We start from the raw sequence: 27,705 nt of genomic DNA on the forward strand, positions 1-27,705 counted from the left end.
AACATACATTTTATAATCAACTTTTGCTTATAACAAACTCCACATTCCTCACCTTATAATATTGATAAGCTTGAGAATTAAAAAAATGGCAAGTAACAGTTCCTTGAGACAAATAGACCTGAAAGCTTTTCCTCACACTTTCCCCTACAAATCCATACTTGGAATAATAAAAATCTGAGAACTTAAATACAAAAAAATTGTCATAGCTATAAGCTGCTCAATATATAGAAAAAGAGTTTCTACTTACCTTTCACCGAGATGTATAGGATGCAAAGCACGACCAGCACAGTGTAGAAGAAAAAATAAATATGATTCAATAGGAGACAGGAATGTGAGATGATGAAAGGCAGCATGACAAAATGAAGATAATAACATGTTACTGTACAGAACATGCTAATCACTGTTTTACATTCATTCTTTTCCCAGGAATACATTAGAAATTTAGTAGATTTGGCATAATACAGCATAACATTTCCAAATTTTCATAAATATACAAAGAGTCTAGATATAGACTTTCTGGTTTTTAACCTCTGAGATAGTAATTTCCATTTCTCTACACTGCTTAAAACATTATTCGTATTTGTGCTTGATAGAATGGGTTATTAATAATATAGATTGAAAGTGAAATACTAATTTAAACATCTTTTATTCTCTATTGTTAAACTTGTCTTTTCAACTGATTGAAGACAAAATACTGTTAAATACATGAAACTAAAAATCTGTAAATATTCAAATATTGTTAACCTTGTACTATGTATAGCTGTTTGCAATGGCCTTGAGTAATAGTCACACTCATAAAAAAGACAAAGTACCAAGACACTAAAATTCTATGCTGATAGTGTCATTAGATAGTTACAGAAAACAGAAGGGAAAAAGTAATACTGCAGATAAATATTTGCCTTAAGTAGAGCACCCATAATTAGTGTAGCTTGTGAAAATACCAACCAAATTGCAAACAGTAATTTTCATACCAGAGTAGTTGCTATACAGATGAATTCATAACATTTTTGAGGCAGTCAAAAATTTCAGTAATTAGCAGTATGGGGAAACTATTCATAGCAGGATTTGTGGACTATAAAGCAGCAAATGAAAAGTATACAACTGCCTCACTGAAACGGAATAGAACACAGAATGCAGCTTTAAATATTAAATTTATTAAATACCTGTGGTTGGGCTTTAGCTTTGTGTCAAATCAGTTTATCCAAGGATAATGACACCAATTAAATTTATTCATAGTAGCCTAAAATATTTTGACATTTTGAGAGTGTCCAAAGTATTACTTTGCCTTTCAAAATTGATTCAGTATTTCAATAGGCATGCCAAATTTTTGAAAAAGGATGTATCAATTTTATTTCAAGTTAAGCATTTTGTACAGTGTGTTATCAACATTGCTCTCATACTAATCCAAAACACAACAGCTTACCAGCTACTAGGAAGAAAGCTAGTTCCATCCCACAGAAACTCAGAACAGTGTTCCACTTATTTAAGTTCCTTTGATTAAATGAAATCAATTCTATACTCTTTTCTTTTTTAGATTCTAAGATACTTTCAGAGATAAAAGTCCATGCCTTCTGGTCTCACATTTTCTCATCTGGAAATACTTCATGATGGCATTATATACCCTGAGATTGCCCAGGATAGTTTTCTGATGAGGCAAGATTGTCTTTTTTCTGGTCATTTACTACACATGACCTCCCTTTTTACTATGTGTTTCCACTGTATTTTTCTACTTCAGCAAGAAAATTGGGAAAGGACTGATATATTGAAAGTACTGGGTGTTCTAGGTTCTCGTATCTCTAGCATATTTTCACTTTACACAGGAGGGAAGTTAAAGAGATTGATTTAGAATGTAAATAAGGTAATTAAAAGTTCAGGAATGCATAATTCAGTAATGGGGAGGAGTAACAGTAAGGTAATGTAAGGCAGGTAAAACATCTGAAAGGACTATGCACAAGGAATCTTCAGTCATAGGCTTGCTAAGATAGTAAAGAGGTTTTAAGCTCAGGTTGCTGGGAGAGGGAAACCTCCATCCATCCCACTCCTACCAGCTTGATGCCAGTCCCAGAACAAGATGCCCAGAGCCTGAAGAAGGATCACAGGTCATCACCAGAACACCTGAAGAGCGGCACAAAGGAATTCCAGCCACTCCAGACAGAGAGTTGGCTTAATCAAGGGCTCCAACATAAGTGACTTCATGCAAACACTCACAGCATGAGGAATAAACAATAGAAATTAGAGATGTGCCCTTGTCTGCAGGGTTACAATCTTACTGAAACCATGAAGATGTGGTGGGAATGTTCCTATGACTGGAGTGTTGGAATGGAAGGATACAGACTCTATAGGAAGGACAGATAGGGGAGATAAGGAGGTGGTCTTGCTCTCTATGTTAATGGCCAGTTGGAGTGCATGGAGCTCCACCTGCAGATAGATGAGGAGGTGATGGAGAGCTTATGGGTCAGGATTAAAGGGAGAGCAAGGATAAGGTGACATTAGCTCAGTTGGTTAAAACTTGGTTGTAATGTGTGTGTGTGTGTGGCTCGGCTTCGCGAACGAAGATTTGGGAAGGGCTGTCCCCACGTGGGTGTGCCCTTCCAGCCTGCGCAGTGGATTTTTTAGGTGAGGCTCAGCGTGCACAGAACTGGCCTCACCGTTTAATTCCTGAGGTTCATCTGCCACAGCCGAGCAAGCTTGGACAGTGACAGTGAAGTCCTCAGGACTAGAACCTACAGCACCCGGCATTTCCCAGGAGGTCTCCCATCCAAGTACTAATCCGGGGTTGACCCTGCTTAGCTTCCGAGATCTGACGGGATCGGATGTCAGGGAGGCATAGTCATGGGTTCAATCCCCTGTGTGGGCCATTGACTTAAGAGTTGGACTCGATGATCCTTGTGGGTCCCTTCCAGCTCAGAATAGTCTGTGTAAATTCTGTGTAAATTATAGTCAGGGTCCACTACAGGCCATCTGACCAGGAAGACCAAGCAGATACATCTCTCCATAGACAGATAGGAGGGACCTCATGTTCATGAGTGACTTCAACCATATCAATATCTCCTGGAAGGACATCACAGCAGAACACAAGCAATACAGGAGGTTCCTGAGTGTGTTGATGATAACTTCCTTCTCCAGGTGATAAGAGCAGTCACCAAGGAGAGGTGCTTTGCTGGACTTTGTTCTCACAAACAGGGAGGGGCTGAAGGAGCACATGAAGCTCAAGGGCAGCCTTGGCAGCAGTGACCATGAAATGGTGGTGTTCAAGATCCTTAGGGCTGTGAGGAGAGTGCACAGCAAGCTCGCTGCTCTGGACTTCAGGAGCAGACTTTGGCCTCTTCAGGGATCTGCTTGGCAGAGTACCACTGATTGGCATCATAAAGCTGCATGTTCGTTCTGTGTCACTGTATTAGATAGAGCATGGTCTATGCTGACAGAATAATTGCTATGCAAGGGAACCGGACTGGCTGGCTTTTAGATTTAGATAACTTTTAAATTATTCAGAATCATTATGTTACATGCGTTTTTATCTTGTGAAAACACATGTCCTTCCACATCTGCCTCAATTTCCATGGGTGTGGATTGTCATACATAATGATTCAAATCAGTAATGTGACCTCTTTAGGCAGACTGAGAAGAAGTGATAGAACTATGCACATATATATTTTTTCCACATAGATCATAGTTACATTTTAGGATCTTGTTGTGGTTTAAGTCCAGCTGGCAATTAAGAACCTCACAGCTGCTCACTTACCACCCCTTGCCCCAGTGGAATGGGAAGGAGAATCAAAAGCAAAACTTTTAGGTTAAAATAAGCACAGTTTAATGATTTTAACAAAGTAAAAATATTAATAATAGTAAATAATAATAATAATAGTAATAATAATAAAGTTATGCACAATACAGTTGCTCACCACCTGCTGACCAATGCCAGAGGTGATCTCTAAACCTTCACTGGCCTCCCTTCCAGGTAACTCCCCCCAAGTTTATACACTGGGCACAATGGTGTGTGGTGTGGAGTACCCCTTTGGCCAGTTTGGGTCACCTGACCCAGCTAAGGTCCCTGCCAGGTGTTTTTTGTTGATACTTCCTCACTGGCAGAGCATTAGACACAAAAAAGTCCTTGGATAAACAACTTAAGAATAACCAAAACACCAGTGTGTTATCAACATTTTATTCTCATACTGAATCCAAAACACAGCACTGTACTAGATACTGAGAACTCTATCCCAGCCTACACCAGGACAGATCTTCACCAGAAGAACTGTGTCACACATACCTTTAGGGTGTTAGCAGACAATTCTGGTAAATACTGCTAAGATTTAAGATGACTAAGTTTGTAAGAAATATTGGGAGGCAAAGGGGTCAACCAAAGCTAAATCTAGATATGAAATAAAGTTGTAATAAAAATATTGGGCGCAGATTCCTACAGGCTTGCTAAGCTTCTTTTTTTTTTTCTTTATTTTTGTCTTCTTGTCAGCAAGATCAAATGTAATGAGCTAAAAATGAGAGATTTTTGACTGCATACATGATTGTTTTATCAATGACAGGGAAATCATTGGACATGTAGAAGACCAATACTTACCAGTCTTTCCCTGTCTGAACTAAACAGAACAAGGATTTAAAGTGGGTTTACTTTTTTTAACTGAGTACTCCATTCAGCAGACTAATGGTTTTCTAAGGGATGTCCATATTACAAGAGTTTTGTTCATGTTCTGCCCTGACTTCAGGAGCTTTCCAAAAAGTCCGTCAAAACTGATATATTTTGATATTAGCTCAGCAGCATTTCCCAAAAGGGAAGTGTATTATTATAATATTCCTAAACATTTCTTCCTGATAGAGAAACCATATCAGTATGATATCAAGTCCAATTATTTGTCAATTTATATTTCATCACAGAGGCTCAAAAAGTAGACCACCCCGTAAGCCACTGGATGATGAAGAGCAATGGAAATATGCAAATCATTTCAAAAATAATCTCAATAGGTGTTGCAGTTTGGTATTATGTAAATTCTCTCCCCTGCCACAAACTGCCCGTGCCATTAGTTAACAAAAAGAAGTAGTTAACTGCTACCATCTTCTTCTTGATCGGTTCGGTGGGGGCAGGCTGTCTGTTTTGTTTATGGGGACACTTCCCCATTCTTAGCTCGGCGGAACGCAGGAGCGGTGTGTGTGTGCTGGGTAGAGGAGAAGCCGTCTCCTGGCTGCTGTTGGCTTCCCCGGACTGCTCCTGGCTGCTCGCTGCTGCTGCTTCTTGCTGAGCTGCTTCTTTTCTCCTTGTCACGGCTGTTCTCCTGGTTCCTGCATCTGGGATCCCGGCCTCTGCTTCAGTCTCACCACTGCTTGCAGCATCACGGCCTGTCCACCCCGGCTGGGGCAGCGACCCGGGAGAGAGAACTTGCAGCTGCTTTCCAGGACACGCGGCGGTTCGTCGTTTTTCCAGTTTTCCTTCTTCATTTGGAACGCAGGAGACACAGAGAAAGGGACAGAATTCAACTGGGAAGTCACCCTGCAGCCAGCCAGGCTGTGACACTGATACTGCCTCATAAGTATAACTCTTCTCCAGGAGGAAACTTGCTGGTGTGGGTGTTCTTGTTGTTGTGGTTGTTGTTTTTTATTTCTGTGACGTTGGGGAAGCGGTTTTGCTCTGGTCTGTTTATAGTTATACCTATACCTACATATATATATATATATACATCAGTTAAGAACAGTTATCCTTCTTGTATCCTTTGTATGACTAAAGTTCCTTTTCTTTAATTTGATAAAGAGTGGCATGATTATTGTGGAGGAAACCCCCTCCTCTGCTTGTGGGTAAACATTTTGGGTTTTGCCCCTCAAACTGAGATAGATGGTAAACTATGCTTTCCTTGAGCAGTGGCTCAAGTACCAAAATGCTGTGTCTATGTGAATAGTTTTTAACTGAGTCTTTTCAAGCAGTTGCTCATCATGTCTTTATCTACATCTGAAAAATAACAGCACTGAACTACACAATGTAAACTGCCAATGTAATCAATGGGTAGTAAACTGACATTGAAGGGTAAACTGACAATGTAATCAATGGCTGGTAGTATTTCACCTGCTGAGTCTCTAGTCAGGGTATGAGACTGTATCTCCTCCCATTCCCTTTTTCCAACATTTTTTTCCAGTTGCTCTAAGCTGTAGCGACTCCAGTTCTCTGCCTTTCCCTTGTGAAGAGGGTGGGATGCTTTTGTAACAAAACACTCACCAAATGATTCTGGCATAACTCTTGTTGGCTGTACAATGCTGCAATGTCATGCAAGTCAGGGAAGATGGGGTGATACTATGTGCAGATTGACACAAAACCTCAAGGTAGATGATGATAATGATTTGTGGAAAGTTGACCCTACAGCCGATAAGGTTATAGAGAGGTATATTTATTTGGCAGTGGGTGCATGGGGGATAGCTCTTCCTAATACATGCAAACCCATCTGTGCTTACAGGCTTGCTTATATGCAGTCAAACATGCATATTCATAATTCATACATATGCATCATTTCCCCCAGAAGAGGCAGTCTCTATGCTAATGAGCTCCAAGAACTAATTTCCATTCTCTCCGGCCTGGGCTCCTCCTCTCTGAGTCTGTGCCTTGGTTACCAGTGTCCTTGGGCCGGGGTCTTCGAGAGCCTTTGGGGATGAAGATCAAGGTCTTCCTCAGTGTGTCCTTTTTACCTTGGCTCGAAAAGTAACTCGAATTGGTTTTCTTGGCTACTTTTGAGAAATTAGCTTGTTCTTTTGACATATCCCTTGATTTATCTCAGTTCCACATGGTGTCTGTTCTATTTCAGAAACTTCAAGGACAGTTCTAATTGGGAACTGTCTTGGCTCTGTTCCCTTGCTGTGCACAAACTTCTGCATATTTGTATTTTATGTTTAAATTATTTTTATAATAACTGCTAAGCATACTCTATAAATGATTTTTATGATAACTATTAAACAGATTCTGTGATAGGTGTCAAGCATATCAATCAATAGTGATGAATCCCTTTATCAATAACACCATCAAACAGATGAATGAAACTATCTGATGAATACTGATAGGCTCCTGCTAGCTCTGATAGGAGAAATACAGTAAACCATCACTTTGTCCATTACTGAATGTAGTCTTTATTTGTTTGTTTCAGCTGATTAAGGTTAGAGGCACAATAGATGGCATATGTACTTAATTCAGTTCTGACTAGGGAAGTACAGAAAAATAGCCATCGCAACTCTTTTCTGCCGTTACGTTTCTTAGTTTCAATTTATAATCCAGTATATAAAACCTATGGAAGCATGCCAAATGCCTCTTAAATCAACTTCAGCTTCATTTTACTTTTTATGTTACTAAAAGCATGGGATAGCTGAAAGTGACTTATCAAAAGTGCTATGAATTTTAAACTGAATAAAGGCACTATGACTGTAACATTACAGTTGGATGTTATATACAGCTGAGAGGCAGAATCATCAACTATGAAGGCACGGCTTAACTACTAAGAGTGTAGTATCTCTCTGAATTAGCAACATGTACATCACTTTTCAAAAGCAGTTCAATCCTAAAAGGTTAAAAAAACTTCAGAAATGGGCAAAGTTTAAGGAAAGAAAGTAATATTGGTAAATACCTCATTTTAGACCACATGGGAAACTTAATAAAGGACAACATAAAACCAGGTGATCTGCCAGTTTTTTTATACACAATGAAACATTATATTAAACATTTCATTAAACATTTCTAAAAGTTGCCTTGAGGCCCAAGCCGAGTCTCTGGATCATGTAATAAAATAAATGATAGAATCACAGAATCACACAACATGCTCAGTTGGAAGGGACACACAAGGATTATCGAGTCCAATTTTTAATCCTGCAGATAATAAAATCATCCTTCAACAGTTAGCTGCATAATTTACCCACTGGGGGTGTAAGCAACTTTAAATACACAGCACAGTGGGACCTTCCACACCTGATACTATGTAGAAGCCCTGCATTAATTTGGTCTCAGGCCACAGGACACCCTACACATTAGGAGCAGTCTATTGAATACTACAGATAGAAGTGGTGTCCCATGTTTTTAAAAAGAATTATTTAACTACATTGCAGCATTATTATGAAATTTGTAGTCTAAATTAAAAGGCACAATTCTTAGATTTACTGTAGATTGTACATTTGCACTTGTAAGGTTGTATCTGAAAAATTATATGTTGCATAGTACCTGGGGAGATGTTCAGTTTTCTGTTAAGCCAGATGAACATTATTTCCTTGGAGATAGGAATATTGGAGTGCACTTGCTAAGTGTACTACAGGTTTAGCCACCTTTTGCAGATAGACAAAAGCAGTAAGTGCTCTGTGACCAATAAACTGGATTTTATGGGATTTGCTTTTTAATAAAGAACAACTTTTGTATCATTAAATACATATTAAATCAATACACTTATTCATGCAAATACAATACTTTGATTTTGGCAATACTGAGTTTTGGTTCTGGTTCTCCCAGGAGAAATACCTGAACATCTAACTTCAAACACTGCTAAAGAACTGAAGACTTTTTTACTTAGCAACTGAATAGTTAAGTATGAAATGTGAAGACATCCTGGGAAATGAAAACTACAGAGTAAGGAAGGAAAGTTTTACCTAAACAAGGTATAACAATGTGAGCTCAAAAATTAAGTAGAAATATCCCGTACCTTTCTGTGTTCAGTCCAGATGCGCAGAACTGGTGCAGAAAAAATATTTCAAAAGTATGATGAGTTTAAGTCCTATGACAAAGATTAGCAGATTCTCAATGTTTTCAGCAAAGTTTCTCATCAAAAGGAATATTTCACTGCCTATTCTGCTGCTTTGCCATGATAATTTATTCCCATTTTTTCAGTTGACAAGTGATGCCATGGGAAATCATTGACATGAAGCAGATTAAAAATGGAGAAATCAAGATGCTAACAAACAGGGTGGAGCCCAATCCACTCTTCTGTTGCCAAAACAGTGTCAATTAAAGATTTATTTTCTTGTTCTCCTGACTTTAGAGATCCACCCAGTGTCATAAACAGGTATTGAAGCCCTGTCACTGTACACAACAATCTAAGGTAGCACCACTGTTTTAATCTCTGAAAAAAAAGTTTTGAAAAGCTTGGAGGTGGGGGAAGGGGAGGGAAGCATTCTTAATCTGTGAAAGGAATCTTCATTTATTCCCTAGCATGGTCATAACAAACATAAACAAAACTTGGTGCTCTGCTTTTCCAGATAAATATGAGATCCTTCAGTTTTGGGAAATTGAAGACATCACTATAACAACAGGAGGCTTTCTCCCACCTACTAAGTATTGCTACATTTGTTGTATTTTCTTGATTACATTGACCTTGGGTAATATGGATGTAGAAATGAGAATTACTTGGATTCAAACAAAATCTTCCCAGAAGAAATCTAAAGAAATAATAAAACCAGAACATTTTTAATATCCATGATTATTTCAGTAGAATGGATCATGACTTTTTAAAATATATTTTGCACTCTTCTACCTTGAGACCTCACCAGCCTCCTTCTATGTTCATTATTTGAGACTTTCACCTGTAAATCTGTTCAAGTATCTGGAATTCATCTTTTATGTTTAATTATGTCAGCCACTGATTTAGATGTAAGCCTTAGGCATGCTGGAGTTGTTCCAGTCCTTGTGAGCAAAGTACTTGCATTAAAAACACCCTTTTTAAATTTCCTCCTAAAGATTCAAAACTGAAAGAACTTTTGTCAAAGGCTTTGAAAATGAGCAACTCAAGAATTCTTCCAGAGTCAGTAGTGCCACATGGACAGTCTCTGACTTTGTTATTTTTTTACCTGAAAACTGATCTTACAGTTCCACTAGAAAATGCTCACATCCAAAATACAACTAGTAATAAAACTAGTAATACAAATAGTACAATAATCAGGCCACTAGTATTTGCTGGCTGATGTAAGGTACTGAAACTTTTGCAGAAATATCTCATGGAATGATGTTCAAGAATTCATTGGCTTAGGACACTTGTAATGTATAAAAGTTAAGTTGAGCCTACGGAAGTCAATGTCCTCCTGTTAAATAATACAAGGAGATTCCTTCAGTGTGTCCTCCCCCTCTGAAGTCAATTGACATTAGGGGAACTGAAACAACCAGTAAAGAGATTTTTCTTTCTCTGTTAACAGAGAGAAGACTTTGAGGATAAATTTATACTGCTAAATAAAAAAATAAATAGCAGCTGGATGCAGCTGAAGCACTGACCTCTCAGTAATTGACACTGCTTAATTATAAACTTCATTTGCAGATGCATTTGGGCTGCTCCAAGGAGATGTTTCCAGGAAGTCCCTAGAGAGTGGGCTAGTCCTAGGCACCAGTTGGCCTTGAGGGATTGGATCCAAGTTCATTTACTTAGCAGCACAGCCAAAGTCAAATATTCTTCTACAGAAACCAGACAGAATCCTTCTTACAGAAGGGTTCTGTCCCTGTGGCTCCACAGGGCAACCATAGAATCATAGAATGGTTTGTGTTGGAAGGGACTTTGAAGATCACCTACTTCCAACTCCCACCCCAAGGCAGGGACCCCTTCCACAAAACCAGGTTTCCTGGAGCCTCAAGGCCAACATGACCTTGGACACTGCCAGGGATGGGGCATCCACAGCTTCTCTGGGCAACCTATTCCAGTGCCTCACCACCCTTATAGTGAAGAATTGCTTCCTAGTATCCAATCTAAACCCACCCTTTTTCCTCTTAAAGCCATTACCCCTTGTCCTGTGACTACATGCCCTTTTAAAAAGTCCCTCTCCAGCTCTCTTGTAGCCCCCTTCAGGCACTGGAAGATCCTATTAGGCCTCCCTGGCCCCTTCTCTTCTCCAAGGTGAACAACCCTAACTCTCTAAGCCAGTCTCCATTGGAGAGGTGCTTTAGCCCTGTGATCCAGCCTCAGGGTGTACCAAAGGTGTGGAAGCTTATTATTGCCAACCATGTCTCCAGCACACATTGCAAAACTTGCTGTCCTGATTCACACCTCCATATTTGCACTAGAGCCATTGGTTTTCCTTATCCCTCTGTGTTATGCTGATTCCTGATATGCCTTTGGGGCTATGCACAACTGTGGGTGACTTTGAAAACTCATCTTCTTAACATCCCTTGGCACTCTTATGCAAGTGCCTTGCTGCTACGTTGAAGGTCTTCTGCAAGCGTTACTCTTACCTGCTCTTCTAGCAATAGTAAAATGCTAAACTCATGTTCCTTTACGGTGATACCACATGAGAAAATGCCTCAATTGATCAATCAGCAAGGACAGTGGTCCTTTTTGGCTGGCACGCTCCTGAATATGCTGTCATCAGCCTTTCCACAGACCAGTCACTCACTGCCTGCTTCACTTTCAGAACTCTCTTCTACAGGACCGAGCCCTGATGAAAATACCAGGGCTGCTAGTTATGCCTTGATTCCTTATGGCCCTCCACAGATGCCACTTTGTTGAACCTCAGATTCTCCTCCCTTATCTTGGTGGTGTGACCCACCTGGTGGGGTTACTGTAGCAGTGTAACAAGTTTGGTTTGCTCCAGTTTTCTGTAAGAACAATACTGCAGTACTTGTACAATTTGTTTGGTCCATAACGTCAGATGAAGGGTCAAAAGCAAAGCTGCAGCAGACCTGGACCCACGGGTTTCCTTTGTAAATTTGCAAGGGGATTTTATGCAGGTGTCCAAATGCTGGAACTACAAATACACTTCTGTAATCATAAACATTTTCTCAAGATGGATAGAGGTCTGCCCATGTAGAAACACAGATGCTACTACTGTCACCAAGAAACATTTGAGAGAATACATCATTTTGATTCCACACAGTGGAATACTCCTGGTACCACATAGCAACCAGGGGACTCATTTCACAGAACAAGCTGTTTGGGGTTTCTGTAAAGCACTTCAAATCCAACAGCATTTACACTTTGGAGCTCTTTAAAGGAAGGAATCTGTTTAAGAAATATATTTGCCAAAACCTGTGAAGAAACTGGCCTAAAAGAGCTGAATGCTTTTCCTTTGGTCCTATAATACATCAAGATGATTGTGAATAAAAATACATGCTATGTCTGTATGAATTGGGTAAACCTGTTAGGTTACTACTGCACACCCCACCTAAGCCACCACATAGATCCAAGTCACAGGTGACAGATGAGGTTACGCTGAATTACTGCAGGGCTTTAACACTGGGAAGACTATTCACTCACAGGCAAAAATAAATAAATTCTTGCAGAACTTGCCTCTGAATGTGTCACTGTTGGGGACCATAGACCTGAGTCTGCACTGAGGTGCCACACAGATGACTCAAGATAGACAGCATGGAATCCAAAAAGATGCTCCATCCTCAAACACTTAAAAGTCTTTATATCTTTACATAAACTATGAAAATAGCTTTCTTCAACTGGCCTACCAGTGCACTGAAGACTTACACATGTCAAAATGTTGGGTGTGTTCCCATATCCCTCTTCACTCTACTGAAGGTGCCATCATGCTTCCCATAGCATGTCATTTGACAGTAAAACAACAAATTTGGAATCCCCTGAGGACAGAAATTCCTTCTCCAACATCATCTTCACTGATAACAAATGGGAACTGATCCAATACAGATATGCATGCAGCTCAAACTCCTACCCACCAATTGGGATTAGTTGCACCTTGAAACACTTGATACTTGAAAGCAAATGCAACATGCCACCTGAGAGAGAGTAATTTTCAAAACTGGAGGACAAGATAGGGTGTTGCGTCTATATGTTTCCAAAGTGTTTTTAACAAAAAGAATAGTACTATACCTTTCATATCCAGATGACAATGCGACAGCACAATTTCACACTCTTCATCAGAAAAAAAATCAAAACCGTCATGTTAAATTAATGTGAAATTAAAGTTTTTTTTTCACTCTTTTGCCTTCCAACATTCTGCATGGAACCAAACCCATTGCATTATTTACCTGTCAAACAGAACAATAACAATTGCTTTTATTATTTTAAATCATGCTAATTTGAGCTTTTAGTTTAGATTTTACATTTTAAAGAATATTTGCAGCATTTAAAAAGCATTGAGGAAAAAACATGACAATATCAAAATAATGGAAAGTGTTGCACTTAATCTTCTACATAAGTACTTGCATACCTATCTAAATGTAAAAAATTACCACAGACATTTGATCTGTTAAATATCTCTAACTTGGCTGTAGCACCCACACACTATAAATAACAATATAAATAGCTATAATGAACCATGTACACAATTTGCAGAATTGAGGAGCACCAATCATCACATCAAAGGGCAAAAAAAGTATTACACACTCACCACAGTCTTTGAGGTTAACCTTGGGCTAAGTGTCCAGCACAAGTACAAACTCAACTACAATACAAACTCAACAGAAAAAGCCTACAGTGTTCTTTGCCTTAAAGAAGGCACTTATTCTATGGTTCAATTTCTGACCTTGATTGCTTACTTCTCCTCAACATGCTATTCACTTCCAGGAGCCCTTACTGAAAGGCTTATGTAGAGTCTCAAGTACCAATGCAGGATCCTCTGGTGAAATCCCTTGGGGATAAGGAAAAAGGAAAGGGTGCTGAGGTTCCCTAGAGGAAACTGCCATTCTTTTTAGCAACATCTAACAGCAGGAAGTTAACTGCTCCTTGAGAGTGTTCCAACTGAAGTTACCTACAGTGCTTATTTTATGTTTCTAAAAATAAAGCCTCTTCCAAAAGAAAAAAGCTTCTTGTGTGCACTTTAGGAAAGACAGAAGTCTCAGAACAAGCTCTTTCATCAGACTGTTAATATCTGATGTGATAACCTAAAATCACATTTTAACATCTTCCAGATTTTAAAATAGTCTACTTTAGTAACTAATAGATACTGAATAATTGAACAGTCATAAAAAGGAGATTTTTCTCATCACTGAGTGAGTGTCTGAGCATATCAATGTGACTGATTCATATTTTAGCATTAACTCACTGCAAAGTAAAGATTACAGACTACCCTTTTTATTTGAAAAGTTTTTATAAATAATCTTCAAAATATATAATTTTAATCACCCATCTCATATAAATATCTCATATTTATACCTTGTACTTTTAACTCATTCAAGGAAATATTCCTTAAGGCATTTAATATAATTTGCTCAGATATATCTCTTGGTGAAAAATTATCTGATTTTCAGCATCTCATGAGGCAACTCTCAACATTTATTGTGCAGCTCTGCCTGCAGTCTGAATGCAATTCTTTATTCTTTTTTTCAAACTTGCTGCCTCCTCTAATTTTTACTTCTTTTTTACTCTCATATATCTTTTGAAGACAATTAACTGTGTCTAGTAAGAACTTGTTTATACTTAATGTTTATTTTGAAGTTGGGTATTCCTTATTGGATAGACATGGCTTTCTTCTTTGGCAGATTTCACACAGGTTTATGTTACAAAAAAGGTCCAAAAAATCCAGAAGAAATTAGTTAAAAAACAGAACAACAAAATTGTATGAAATTGAGCAACTACCATAGTGTCAGAGTATGGATTAAATGAACATCGTGTCAGCTGGCACAGGCAGAACACAGGAAGAAATGCAAAGAATATATTTATTTTTATTACCTCCCCAACTGGGGGATCCCCCTGAACCTATAATTGCAATTGACACTTGCAAAGCCAGAAGAACAGAAAAAAATCATATATTTAACTTCAGCCAAACATTATAGTACCAAAAGACACTGAATGTCTTATATATTCTAAAATGTGACCCAGTTCTTATAACTCAGATTGTGCTTATGTAAAAACAAAGTTAATTTTACTTCTTATAATTGAATTGAATTTACATGGTAAACATGTTAGTAATTTTCTGCCTCAGACTTTGAAACAAATCAAATTTCATGCTCCAGCAGTAAAACATATACTTTCCTGTTTTTTAAACTATTCCATTTATTCTTTACTGAAAAAAATTCTTCTCCAGCAGCAATATAATGTTTTAAAGGCATGAAGTCAAATGCAGCTAAAATAAAATGCATTTTTTCTCTTAAATTTACAAATTACAATGAAACTTTATAAAATTTTTTCATTTATTACCTGTGCCGTAAGTAAGAAAGTTTCTTAATGTTTTATGTTTGAATAGCAGCTGACTTGCAGTTTTCAAATGCTTATGGCCTTGGTTCAAATGTTTAGGTACTAAACCCACCAGAAAAACACATTCTTTGTAAATGAACCATTTTATTCCCTTTACAGAAAAGAATTTAACACTATCAATTTTTCTGTTTATTAACTGTGATGAATCTGCTTCGTCCTGAAAATTTAGAATGATTTGCCTGACAACCCTAGGTGATAGTAAAAAGCAGACAGTGTCAGATGACTGAAATGAAAGCAGGGACATGTGATACCACAGGATATGCAAAGCCACTGGAACATTCTCGGGACCTTCTTTACGGATGGTTAAGTGTCTCAGATAGAAATTTATAGTGCAGATCATATATCATTGTTGAATAATTCAGCACACTTGTTGGATGAGCAGTAGGCAAACATACAGTAACAATCAATAGAGTGGCAATACCCACAGCAGGTTAATTTCCCATAAAACAGCTGCTGTTTTGCAAATACCTTAATGTTCTATAAACATTTTCCTTCCCAGTCTGAAAGATACCAATACTAATTTCCTACTGGTGGGTGAAAATGCTTAGAAATAAAGGTAACTGTACAAAGGAAACTGGAATCAGACATAGGCAAACCTGTGGGATGCCCAATGAAGCAAATGTGTGCTGGGAGGGAAATTTCTACAGCCTACATGTAGTGATACTGAAACTTCTTTGTAATTACAGTGGATTAGATTTCACACATGGATGCAGGCACCTAGCAAAGTTTAGGAAACCTGCTTGACCTCCAGCTGCTACTTCAGAAAGTTTTCTGTAGGTCTTGTGTCATATTTGCATATGTACTGTGGGATATGTAAAGTAGTGTAAGCTTGATTCCTAGAGATACCAACTGTTTGAACAGAAGTACTGACAGAAATAACACACTACTGTAGAATGATGGATACCTGGGGAGGGAGAGGGAGAAGAGGGGAAGCGTCAAACTTTGAACTTGCTTCATTCTTCCCTGTAAATATCTTCACAGAATCTACACTGTTTTAAACAGAGGACATTAGAGAAATTTAGAACACAATATAGGCATTTGATTAGTCTACTCTGTTTCGTATGAAGGAAAGTCACAGGAATGGTATCTATTCTAAATCGTAGTTTAACCAGTTAGGTCAAAAAAAGAGGGTGAAAAGTGTTTTGAGGAAAAAAGTCATCTTGTTTGGCACATTTTGGACTCTAAAAAAAATTGGCATTATCCACTCTCTCTATTCTTGTTGGATCTAAAACAAATCCAGAGAGACAGGCAAAGAAGAAAAATAAACAGTAATGTGATCCTGATTTTTATTTTGGTGCTTGTGATTTTATAGCACTTATTTACTAAAAAAAACCACCAAGGCACTTAATAATTCACCTTCAGGAAACCCACAAAGAGGCAGCTGTCTTTCTCCGAGTTTGAGAACCACAGCAAATTTGTAAAGGCATTTAGCATGTGTGACAATGGAAAAGAAACTCTCAGGGGCTGTGCTAGAAGTTTAAAAAGTCAAGTTTTTGGAGTTTTCCAGGAGACATCAACTGTAGGGGGAGCCCCCTACACCGAGCTGGGTTGTGGACTGATGGTCAGAAGAGCTTAGGCACAGCAGACATCAGAAGGCTTGATCAGAAGGCTCACATCTTAAGGAGTTTATTCAAGATAGGTTAACAGACAGTTCTCATAGCTCATAGTAGAAGAAGTTAGTTCCTATTACATCAGTAGATCTAGATCTGACTGACTCTCACATCCTAGTACATCTCTCTCATGCAGTAATGTCCACACCTTTAAAGCACTCTCATATCCAACATGCCAACACATAGTTGGTTAACCAATTCACCTTGCATACACCACAGCCTCTCATTGGCTACAAGTCACCACACATACTCCAGGTAGCTCTGTTCTCTTTAAGGTAGAACCTCCAAACAGCTTTCCTTAAGGGATGCACTTACACTCACCCCCACAATCAATCCGACTTAGGAAGGCTTTTTTTAGAAGTAGGTTTCTCCTTCTGCCCTGAAAAGCAATCACTGCTCACCAGTCAGCACCCAGGTAGGATGGGGCAACCCTAAACAATGCAGCATTGCTTGAAATTTGCACTTAAAAGGAACATCTAAGACTTCATTTGTGAATTTTGGCAGGCAGGCATCATTTTATTACAGCATGCTGGATGACTTCAGCACATCGGGTGCACTGATGATCTCACCAACGTGCACACTGAGGTATCTTCACTACAGCTCACGCGTCAGCATTAGGTGATTATTCATTTTCGTTCCCTGCATTCTGTTACACATTCACAACTTTTGCCAATACTTATTAGCATATATCCATGTCCTTATAAGGTCTCTGAGGGGCTTCCCCAAGGATCTCTGGACATCCTTTCTGTCTGGAGCCACCAAAGTTCTAAGTGTCCACTTTATGAACTGCTGTAAGACAATGCACCTGGTTACACAGGGACTTGGTGTTGCCTGCCTGACCACCTGGGTTCCCTTTATTGTTTATTTTGCCTTGCTCATTTTTTTATATGGAGGCCCTGGCTACACATATGGTACATTTCTTGTGCAAGCAGCCCTAGTTCTCAAATCTCTGTTGAGGAACAATGGAAGGCTACTTAGAGATATGAAAATAAATGATTGAAGTTGCTAATGTAGTTGCTTTACTCTCTGCTGCTCACTTGTCACTTCTGTCACAAAAGCCATTAGGGGCAATCTGAGTTTCCAAGCGATTACAGGTCTGGAGAGCTTCCAAAAAACTACTTAAATTTTTTAATAGTAGTTTAGCTACTGTGAGAGTGCTGGGGCGCAAATGTCTGAACGCCGCTGCTTTCTCTGTGTACTGCCTGGGTTGGGACCAGCAGGGCCTGGGCCCCACCAACAGCGGAAGTGTAACCAGCACGCACGGTCCGCACGCAGGAGGCCCCAGTCCCCGTAGCCCGGACGGCGGTGAGGGAGCTGCCACTGACACTTGTGCGGCCATGCAGACCCCTCCCTCCTACCCTGTGAGCTGCCCTCCCACAGCATGGCGGCCGCCCCTTCGCCTCCTCTACCTCGATGGGGAGCCGCGTCCCCATTGGCTGTCGCCCCCGTCGCCGCCACGCTATAGGCTGAGCTGCCGCCGTGCCCCGCCCCCTGCCCCGCGCGGCCTCAAGGGGAGCGGAGAACCACACTACCCAAGGTGCTTCGCGACGGGAGCTGCCCCGCCCCGCTGTTGTCTTACGCGGCGCTGGCCCCGCGGGCGGGGCGTGGTCTCGCGAGAGCCGGCGCTGGCCGGGCGGAGGGGGCGCAGGGCGCGCCGATACCTTTGTGGTGGGCCCATGGCGGCCGCGGAGGCAGCGGCCGCGCCCGACCCCAGCGGGCTCTCCCCGAAGGAGGAAGGGGAGCTGGAAGACGGCGAGATCAGCGACGATGACAACAACGGCTTCGGGCCCTACGGCGGCGGCGGCTCCGAATCCGGCGGCGGCCTCGGCGGCAGTGGCGACCGCGGCGGCAGCAGCAGCAGCAGCTGCAGGCCGTACTCGAGGCGCCGGCCGCCCCCCGGGCTCCACGGGAGCGGCTCCGTGTCCTCCTCCCCGGGGCGGCCCTTCCCGCGCTCGCGGCACCAGCCCCCGCCCGACTCGGGGCACGTGCACGGCCACGGCGGGTACCGGCCCAAGGACTCGTTCCGCTCGCACCCGCCCCCGCCGCGGATGCCGCCCGGACCGCACTCCGACACGGGCCCCCGGCTCTCCTTCTGGGAGCGCAGCCACAACGCCCTGGACCGGTTCCGCTTCCGAGGCCGGCCCTACCGCGGCGGTGGGCGCTGGGGCCGGAGCCGAGACGGCGGCGACCGGGGAGGCAACCCTCCGGGAAGGCCGCCCGGAGGCGGGGGCGGCACCGGGTTCAGCAGCTGCCAGGGCTGGAGAGAGCCCTCGCCTCGGAAATGTATCCTTGAGACGTGAGGGGGAGCGGGGGCGGGGAGCCCGAGCTGCGGCGGTGGGCCTGGGTGTGGCGAGGCCGAGCTACGTGGCCGAAAGCTCCGGGAAGGGGCGCGTTTCCCTCGCGTGCTGGCAGAGGGACTCCCACGGCGATAACGGAGGGGAGTCGCCCGTGCCAGTGCCGGGGGTTGGCTGGGGCAGCCGACCCAGCTGCTCGGGGAGAGGCTGCTGGGAAGCGGATTACTGGCCTGACCTGGCTTGCGACTTTGGCCGATCGGTCCCGTGTAGGGAGAAAACGTAGCCTGAGAGGAAGCCTTTGTCGATTGGATCCCGGGCTGCTGCTTTTCTAGCCCGAAGTGCAAATACTGTGAAGCGGGGTCGGTCTTTAGTGCGGCAGTTTTACTGTATATAATTAGTGACTCAACTGTAAAGCTACAAGCCGAAGCTTATTAATTTCCCATATTGGGCAATGAAGGATTCTACTGTTTTTTTCATTTTTGCTTCCAGCCCTTCAGAGGCTGTTAACACGTAGATACACCTTCAGGCAGTTTTAGCCAAGTTGAACTGGGTCTGCACACACAAAACGTGTTTTATATGGATGTTCAAAGGAAAGCCATACCCAACATTCCTTTTAAGATATTCTCTACTGATTGTTCTTAGAAAGCAGTGGGAAGAGCTCCCTTAATTTTTCTTGTTTACTCTAGGAAGAAACAAAAGAACTAGTGCGGGCTTGGGGCAGCCTGGTTGCTTGATGTAGCTTCATTGTTACCTAACTGAAAATGTAGATGAGTGTTAAAAACATAGCGAGAGATAGTGGTTAAATCCTATTCGCTGAAATTTTAATGTTTTATTGTCCTCCATATCAATAGTCAAAGGATGTGTGTTTGCTTGAATTTACTGGTTTTCCTACTTGAGCTAGCACTCAAGGCCTTAAAAGCTACTCCTTGGATCCTTGTGTTCTTTCAGAAACAAGATTATTTATCCATGTGATTATTTTTTTTGGTTTGTTTAAATGTGGATGTAATATGTAAATTAGCAACAGAGATGCTTTTATGTAATTTCATTTGGTGAAGTTACAGCATTACTGAAGTCTTCATTGAAAGTTTATGCAAGGTGGTTATTCTGAGCAGCAGCGAGTGAAGAAGTGAGTTGCACAGTAAAACAGTTCTAGTGCTGAAAATAGATTTTAAGGCTCTTAATTTGCAGTGTTGCCCTGAGTAGCTGAAGATGGTTACTTTTCTGCATAAGCAATAATTTTCAGGGCCACTGTATAGATTGTCATAAACAGACCCTGTTAATAGTCATACTGAGTCTCCTTCTCCCTTTTAGTTTAAAGAGTGTTCAGAAACCAGTTAATTCCATTTTCAAACTGCAAGTAGAAGTTGATGAAGTCTGAAGTATTTTTATTCCTGATAGTTAGGATGCAATCTTCTGTTTTAACGTGGTAGAGAATATTTTAACACTCTTGCTCTTTAATAAGTAAACCTTCAGTTATTTATCGATCATACAGTTAAAGAGGGCCCATGAATTTCTCTCAATATGGGTTATTTTCTGTATTTTCCATATCCTTCCCACCAAAATGAGTCATTGTTACAGAATTCCTAAATATTAAGGTACCTCTGTGTTGCTAATATTAATGGAGTAGGGGTGTAGTTTGTTGGCATGTGACTTCAGAAGAGACTTTGATATTAACAAGGAGGCTTGTGACCTGGAGTGGTATTTAGAATTCTCCCAGGAAAGTAAAATGTTTACAAGTCTTGAGTCCTGGTTTTGGCTAGGATAGACTTAATTTTCTTAGTAGCTAGTACAGTGCTACATTTTGGATTTAGTATGAAAACAATGTTGATAACACAGTGATGTTGTAGTTGTTACCGAGTGGTGCCTGCACTAAATCGAGGGCTTCAGTGTCCCATGATCTGCAAGCGAGGAGGTGCACAAGCAGCAGGAAGTGAGCAAAACTGAGACCCAAAGTTGGCCAGAGTTAGATTCCATACCCTGGAATGTCACATGCAGTGTGTAAACTGGGGAAAGCTGGTGGGGAGCTGCCAGCTGCTGCCTGGGGATGGACTGGGCATCTACTAATAGGTGGTGAGCAATTGTATTGTGTGTCACCTGCCTTTCTTGGGCTTTATTCCAGTCTCTCTTTTTGTTAGCTCCCTTTTAAGTATTATTTTACTTGATTTCCATTATTAAACTGTTCTTAACTCACTTTACCTCAACCCACATTACCTTTTTCTCGTCCCCACTATGGAGGGGAGGGAAGAGTGGGAGAGTGGCTGCATGGTAATGAGTTGCAGTTCGGGGTTAAAGCACAGCAGTTTGCTACAACAGAGTTGGTTTACTTGCCTTATCCCTGGAAGTAGTGCTTTGCACAATGTTTTGCAGCAATATATATGTAAGTGAAGTAAAGGACACAGAACACTTAAAGAATTCTTGATACTTTTTTTGTGTGTTAGCTTGTAATAGGCTTTCCTCTTTTAATTCCTGTCAACTTTAATGTGGAGCTGTTAGATAATCATTCTGTAGGAATTCTTGCATGGAGAACTGTGGACTTTTAGTCTGAAATATGGAACCAAAATGAGACTTTCTATTTCTTTGAATTCTGAACTCTTAACAATGTACTTTTTTTCATTTCTAACCCTCCAGTTTTTTCAGTTAGTCCCATTTTTTAGTTGTAGGATGAAGTTTCTCTCGAGTTCATTAAAGCACAATTGTTTTAATATCTATATGCCTGTCTGCCTTTCACATCACTCTGTGGAGTCTTGTCTTGTGTGTGTAGAACCACACAGAAAAAAGTTTCTCCATATGCAAGCCATAGAATTTGTGGTTAGCACCATTGTGGGAGCTCTAGTGATTGTATTATCCTCAGCACAGAAAACATCTCAAAATTTTGTCTTGTTACCCAACTCTAGACGACTTTAGAAGCTATTGTCTTTCTTTCAGTATCAGATGATAGTTGGACTTATTTTTATAAGTCATGTTAAGTCACTTAATTAGGTTCAGAATTTCCTGTGACTCAGGAAGTCACTAATATAGTGGCCTTGTTGGAAGTAGAAATGTGTTGGAAGTGAATTTGGCAAATATGCTTATTGCATAATTTGGTGTTATACTGCAAACAGGTTTTAGAATTTTCAGCATATTTATAGACTGATTGCTGTCTGGAATTTATGTAGTTTATCTTTGCTAGTTTCTGCTTTCTGTGTTGATACTTCAGAAAATGTATAGTGCAAACATTTCCTGGTTATTATGGAAGTTGCTTTTGTAGGTTACATATCAATATCCTTCATACTTGTGTTAGAACTTAACAGCAAAACTTGCAAGTAATTGACACATGTTGTGAGCAAAAGACAAACGTGAAGTTCATTTCCTCTCTATTCAATATGTCTGACGCCTATTTTAGCTTTCAATTTTACTCCATTTATTCTTGTAAAGGATGAGGTTGATGAAAAAGCATTTTGGGTAACTGGATGCGAGTCTGCTGTTATCACAGTGGGGTTGATACTCGAGTTGAATGAGTCAAACCTGGCTTGGTATCCTAAAAGATTTCCTCCTGAACATGACTATTTTTCAAGTGTCAAGTTAAGGTAAGAGGAATTGAACTCTGATATTGAGAACTTTTATTCTGGCAACAGTTGCTTAAGAATATTTCTGTTGCCTGCCTTGGACAGCATGTTACTAAGGCAGTATCCCTTGGGTGGCATGCATGGGCAGCCTTTTCTGAGTAATGAGTAACTCCCAATCCTTACAGAATTTTTGAATGTTTTCATTGCAAGTCTTTAGTTGCTTCTTAAAATTCCCTTCAGTTTTTAATTGATTCTTCAGTTCTTTTGTTGACTAACATTTCCTGCAGTATGTCACTGTGCTGGGGCCAGACTTGGCATTTTATGAAAGGGTAAAATGAGTGAGAATTAATTTAACCTGTTTTTTCAGAATGTCCGTTGGGGAGTCAATACTTGAGTTACAAACTCTGGAAGTCTGACTTTGTGTGACAGGGAACAATCTCAGCATTACAGCTGTTGTTTCCATGAGGATGGTGTGAGCAAAAGAGAGACTTCTCAGCAATTCATGACCACCGTGTCATAAGTAGGGTATTTGAAATTGTTGGTTTGAGAAAATGTTTATTTAAGTTGTCAGTATATAATAATGGTTACATCTTTTGCATGCTGCTGGTATTTATAAAGGATATTTTTCAAGCTAGCCTTAAGGTAAAATAAAAATATAGTAGAATGATCTTAAGTTGCACTTCTCTTACTTTAGTCTTCACTGGTGCTATTGCCACTGTTTTAAGGTTACACAAGTTCTTGTCTTAAGTTTCTTGACCCATAATTCAGCCAAAACTTTTGGAAGGTCGCCATCTAGAAAGCAGAACTACTCTTCTAAAAATGAAAGCTCTGTGGAAGAAAGTTTTGAGGATTTGCTCTTGAAGTATAAGCAGATACAATTAGAACTTGAACACATTAATAAAGATGAAAGACTGGCTTTGAGCAACAGGGAAGAAAATGAACAACAAGATGATGCTAAAACAGTGGACACCGAGGACCAAAAAACTGTACAAAATGACAGTATTAAAACAGATGCTGTAAAAGAAGTACCTCCTGAGGAGAAAAATCCAATAATGGGCTTTCAGGCATTTGAATTGAAACCTCTCAGACAAAAGCTGCCTACTCCAGCTGAGAGGAGCAGATTAAAAAAAAGCAAAGAAGGAACTAAACAGTCCTTGCAAAAATCTGAAGCTACAGAATCTGGCCAAGGTAAATACTTGTAAAGTTATTTTAGCTTGTAAAGTTCTATTTGCTTGCTGTTATTATCATTGTATTTTTTAGGTGTTGGGGAAATTTTACTTCAACTGTTAAAAGTTATAAGTTAAAGGTTTAACATACTTGTAATACCTTCAATTACATAAAACGTGCTTGGAAGCATGTTTTTGGTTTTGTTTTTGTATTTCAAATAGTGTTTTTTCTTAGACTGATCATTTGGCAGAAAGCGTGAGGACAAGATTTGAAGGTTTTAATTGCTGTTCACAGCAGAAATATTGGCACCTCACTGCAAGTCTTACTTCTGCTTTTCCCTTGTTCCTTTCTGCAGAAGCAAAATGTGGTTATTTTTTAGCTCAAAAGAGAACATTCAGAGACCTCTTTTTCTGCATTTCCTCTTTGCGTGCTTTCTTCACTCTTAAAAAGTCTTAGTAAGTTACTTTCATTAGGATTATTTTGATCATTATTGATATTCATGAATAGTGAAGTAATCACAGGCCAGGAATAGAAGTATTTGTGTGAGCAAAGCATCCAAAGGGTAGAATAAGTGTCTCACCAAGGATGCTTTTGGGCTGCAGGACAAAGAGTGCAATTGCTCAGATGCATTAACCAGTTAGTGAGAAACAAGTGGTCGTGGCCACCTCACCTGTGGGAAAAGTCCTTGAGCTTACTACTACTAAGTCTGCAGCAAAATAAGGCTGCTGACTTAGCTTATTAACACGTACTCTAACACTTATTAAGTGTTTGCTGTGGTTGAGGGTGGTGCTCGTGGATATCACTTGTCATCTGATGTTATCTAATTTGTCAGTGTGTGTAAACTAACAGTCTGTGTGGGAAGAGACAAAGTAGTGAATAAATGGATTAAGAGCACTGGTGAGTAATTAGGAGTGTGAAGAAGGGCGGGACTGGAGCACTGAAAGTCAAAATGATTTATATGTAACTTTGGGCTGAGAATTGGGAAGACAAAACCTATAAAGGAAACAAAAAGAGAAAACAGAGTCAAACCACTTTGTTCTAGGTAATTTTTCTTCCTTGTGTGTTTCCCGTTAATAAAAACTAAAAATAATCCTTGTATTCTCCAAGAGCTAATATAGTTTTTATTGGCAGACATGAAGAAAGCCAGTGAATGTTGGCTGTAGAAGAACTAGTACCCTGTGGGAAGACAGTGTAGCCAGGCAAAACAGCTATTTAAAAAATAAAACCATCTCAAAAAAAATCCAACTTCAAAACTTAAAAGCACTGAAGTTGAGAATACACTTCATACAACAGTGAAATAGATGCTATAGTATATAAAGATAATACATATACTCTACTATGTGAATGCCTCTACTATAATCGATGCATATTAAAAGCATTTAATTTTTGTGTGCCACTCAAATGTATGACATATGAATGGTCTGAAAGCAGACAAATTGTGTGTGAGTGCCTGTTTATTACAGTGTAATACAGACTTCCAAAGAAAAACCCAGCTGACCTGAGTTATTGCAGATTCCTGTGTATCAAGTGAATGTGGACTGTGTGGTTATGCATGTATGGGGAAATTAACGTAATTTGATTTGCGTGTTGTATTTATTTTTAAATGATGTACTGAATGTTTCCACAGACCTGTAAAAGTTGAGGAACTTGTCTTAGAGCTCAGAGAGGGAAGTTTGAGGATTGTTCTAGAATTAATTTTCTGTGATTCAGCTGCTCTGAAGGATTGACAGTGTTCACTCCTTTACTTCCCATTTTGTGTGTTAGTCTGCTGTGTCCATATTGTCCCTTTCTGGTTTGAAAGAGCATTTGGGTTTGTCTGGAGTGTCCCTGCATATGCCTGCATGCCAGAAACTACTGTACCCTCTGTGTCTTCCTACTTCCATCATGTGGGCTGGATGGTTAAGGATCATTGCCTAGTGTAGTAATCTTTTTGAATTTTTGTTTCTAATTCTTATGGGTATTAGATTCTATATTTCTTCCTTTTGTATGTGTGCATTTTTAAAGGAACACATGTATGTGCAAGCAGGAAGACCTTCAGCATTTTATACGTTTCATTTTTGTTTAGATATTATGTCTTGGTATATTTTAAACAGTGCTATTCTGAATGTGACTTCCATTAAATACTTGAAAGAGTAAACACTGTTCAGACTGCAAATTTATTTTCTACCAATTGGAATTGTGGAAGGGAAGCTCCCTTTGAAGAAAACGCTAGTATATGAGAAGAACTCCAATCTTCTCTAAATGTTTACTTCTGTCCTCTGATGCATATGAGCATATATATATGTCTGGCTATATAAAAACTACGTAATTATTTATTTGCCATCAACTAACAATTATTGGCTATAATAATTAAATTATGTAACATTACAACATATGCAACATTATATGTATTATCTATAAAATATAGTATGTTAATTTGTGTGTACATGCGCACAGCAATAATCAGGTGGTTATATTGTGGGCAGTCTAACAAATTTAATAGGTCAAAATCTGAATTGTTTAGTGGGAAATCATTACTATCTACTATTCATTTCTGTAGGTTAACTGTTTTCTGTTTTCTTCTGTTGTGAAATGGAGCAAGTGTGTTCTTACTGCTGCTTTGGGCCTTTATATTTAGTTCTGCAAAGGAAGGACCAGTTACTCAGAATAGCTGCCAGTGGAATATGAGATGCTTGGGACAGGAGCTGATACAAGATGGTAGTATAAAACAGATGGCAAGAAGCCTCCTTTTTCCTTATCTCCGTATTTGTTTTCCTCTAATTCTTGGGGAAGTACATACCAACATTAAGACAGAGAATTATGAAGAAATGACAAATCATGCCTTGGGTTTATGGTGTAATGATGATGTGAATTTCATCAGACATGCCCGGTTTATATGAGTGTGTGTTCATGTGAACTTGCATGTACAGCTGTCTGTTTTAGACTGTATATCAATGATACTGATAAAAGAGGTTTGTATAGATGAAATTTTGCATATCGTTTTAATATGGCTCTGTCTCTTGAGAAACAGCTTGCTCAGAAATACAATATTTTTTTTCTCTTAAAAGGTGCAGAAAACAAAGAACAAACATCAGTGCGAAAGCTTAGCAGTTCTGATGTCACATCTGAAAAGGTAAGGAAGTGTTCCTCCATAGGTGAGGCACAATTGCATTGTGATACTCTGATGGCTTTTTCCAAATGGCAGTCCAGAAATGTTTCAGTAATAGAAACAGTCAGTTTTTAACAAATTGCACTTACCAGTAAAGTAGGATTTTTAAGCCTTTTAGTAAGAACATTTAGGAAAGACTTTGAAAAGACTTTGTAAAGAACAAGTTACTAAATGATGTTTCTTGACTTTTTATCTTGTCCTTTCTTCTTTTTTCTTCTCAAGAAGCTGCTTGATGATGAGGAGGAGATGTCTGAATTGCAACTTAGGCTTCTTGCACTTCAGTCTGCTAGTAAAAAATGGCAGCAAAAAGAACAACAGGTGATGAAGGAAAGCAAGGAAAAATTAACAAAAACGAAAAGTGTAACAGAGAAAGTCAAAGCCAGTACAAAAGCACATTCAACAAAAAAACCTAGTGCTGCAGGTAATAAGTTTAATGTTACTGAAATGGCTATCAATGGCATGGCTTCCCAAAAAAAAAAGTTATGTGAAACCTTGAGCAGTGAGCCCTTAGTTGTTCTAAGCTCCCATACGTCTACTCAAAACTCTTGAAGAATCTAGGATTAGGTGGAACCAATTGGATAAGGTGGAGTTACCACATATTTTTTTATTTAAAGGCAAGCAGACTTTGCGGAAACCACAGACAAAGACATCAAAGAAGATACAGCAGCAAAAGGAGCTAGACAGGCGTCAGAAAGAGGAAGACCAGAGAAAACAAGAAGAGGAGGAGGAGAGAAGAAAGAGAGAAGAAGAAATCAGAAAAATTAGGGACCTGTCAAATCAAGAAGAGCAGTACAATCGATTTATGAAGCTAGTTGGAGTAAAGAGGAGATCAAGAAGCAGGGT

The 27,705-nt window shown here is 39.9% G+C and overlaps 2 protein-coding genes across 5 annotated transcripts in view; one reads left to right on the top strand and one right to left on the bottom strand.

Annotated features, from left to right (window-relative positions):
* Window positions 1-19,261, bottom strand: part of TMEM19 (transmembrane protein 19) — a 33,334-nt gene extending 14,073 nt beyond the window's left edge. The window contains exon 1 of one of the 3 annotated variants that reach the window (XM_071552221.1): window positions 19,238-19,261. The gene's annotated coding sequence lies outside the window, so the exon portion shown is untranslated. Of the gene's footprint in view, window positions 1-247; window positions 272-8,663; window positions 8,713-19,237 lie in introns of those variants that run through there. The other 2 variants (XM_071552219.1, XM_071552220.1) reach the window with 2 other exon arrangements.
* The window catches only part of ZFC3H1 (zinc finger C3H1-type containing), a 40,593-nt gene continuing 31,200 nt past the window's right edge, over window positions 18,313-27,705 (top strand). Inside the window, exons 1-5 of one of the 2 annotated variants that reach the window (XM_071552213.1) lie at window positions 18,313-18,991; window positions 23,316-23,735; window positions 26,762-26,826; window positions 27,085-27,283; window positions 27,477-27,703. In XM_071552213.1, the coding sequence (XP_071408314.1) occupies window positions 18,385-18,991; window positions 23,316-23,735; window positions 26,762-26,826; window positions 27,085-27,283; window positions 27,477-27,703 (1,518 nt within the window). In that variant the 5' untranslated portion in view covers window positions 18,313-18,384. The remainder of the gene's footprint in view (window positions 18,992-23,315; window positions 23,736-26,761; window positions 26,827-27,084; window positions 27,284-27,476; window positions 27,704-27,705) is intronic. The other variant, XM_071552214.1, reaches the window with a different exon arrangement.

This window comes from Pithys albifrons, chromosome 3 (assembly GCF_047495875.1).
Source record: "Pithys albifrons albifrons isolate INPA30051 chromosome 3, PitAlb_v1, whole genome shotgun sequence".
Lineage (NCBI taxonomy): Eukaryota > Metazoa > Chordata > Aves > Passeriformes > Thamnophilidae > Pithys > Pithys albifrons.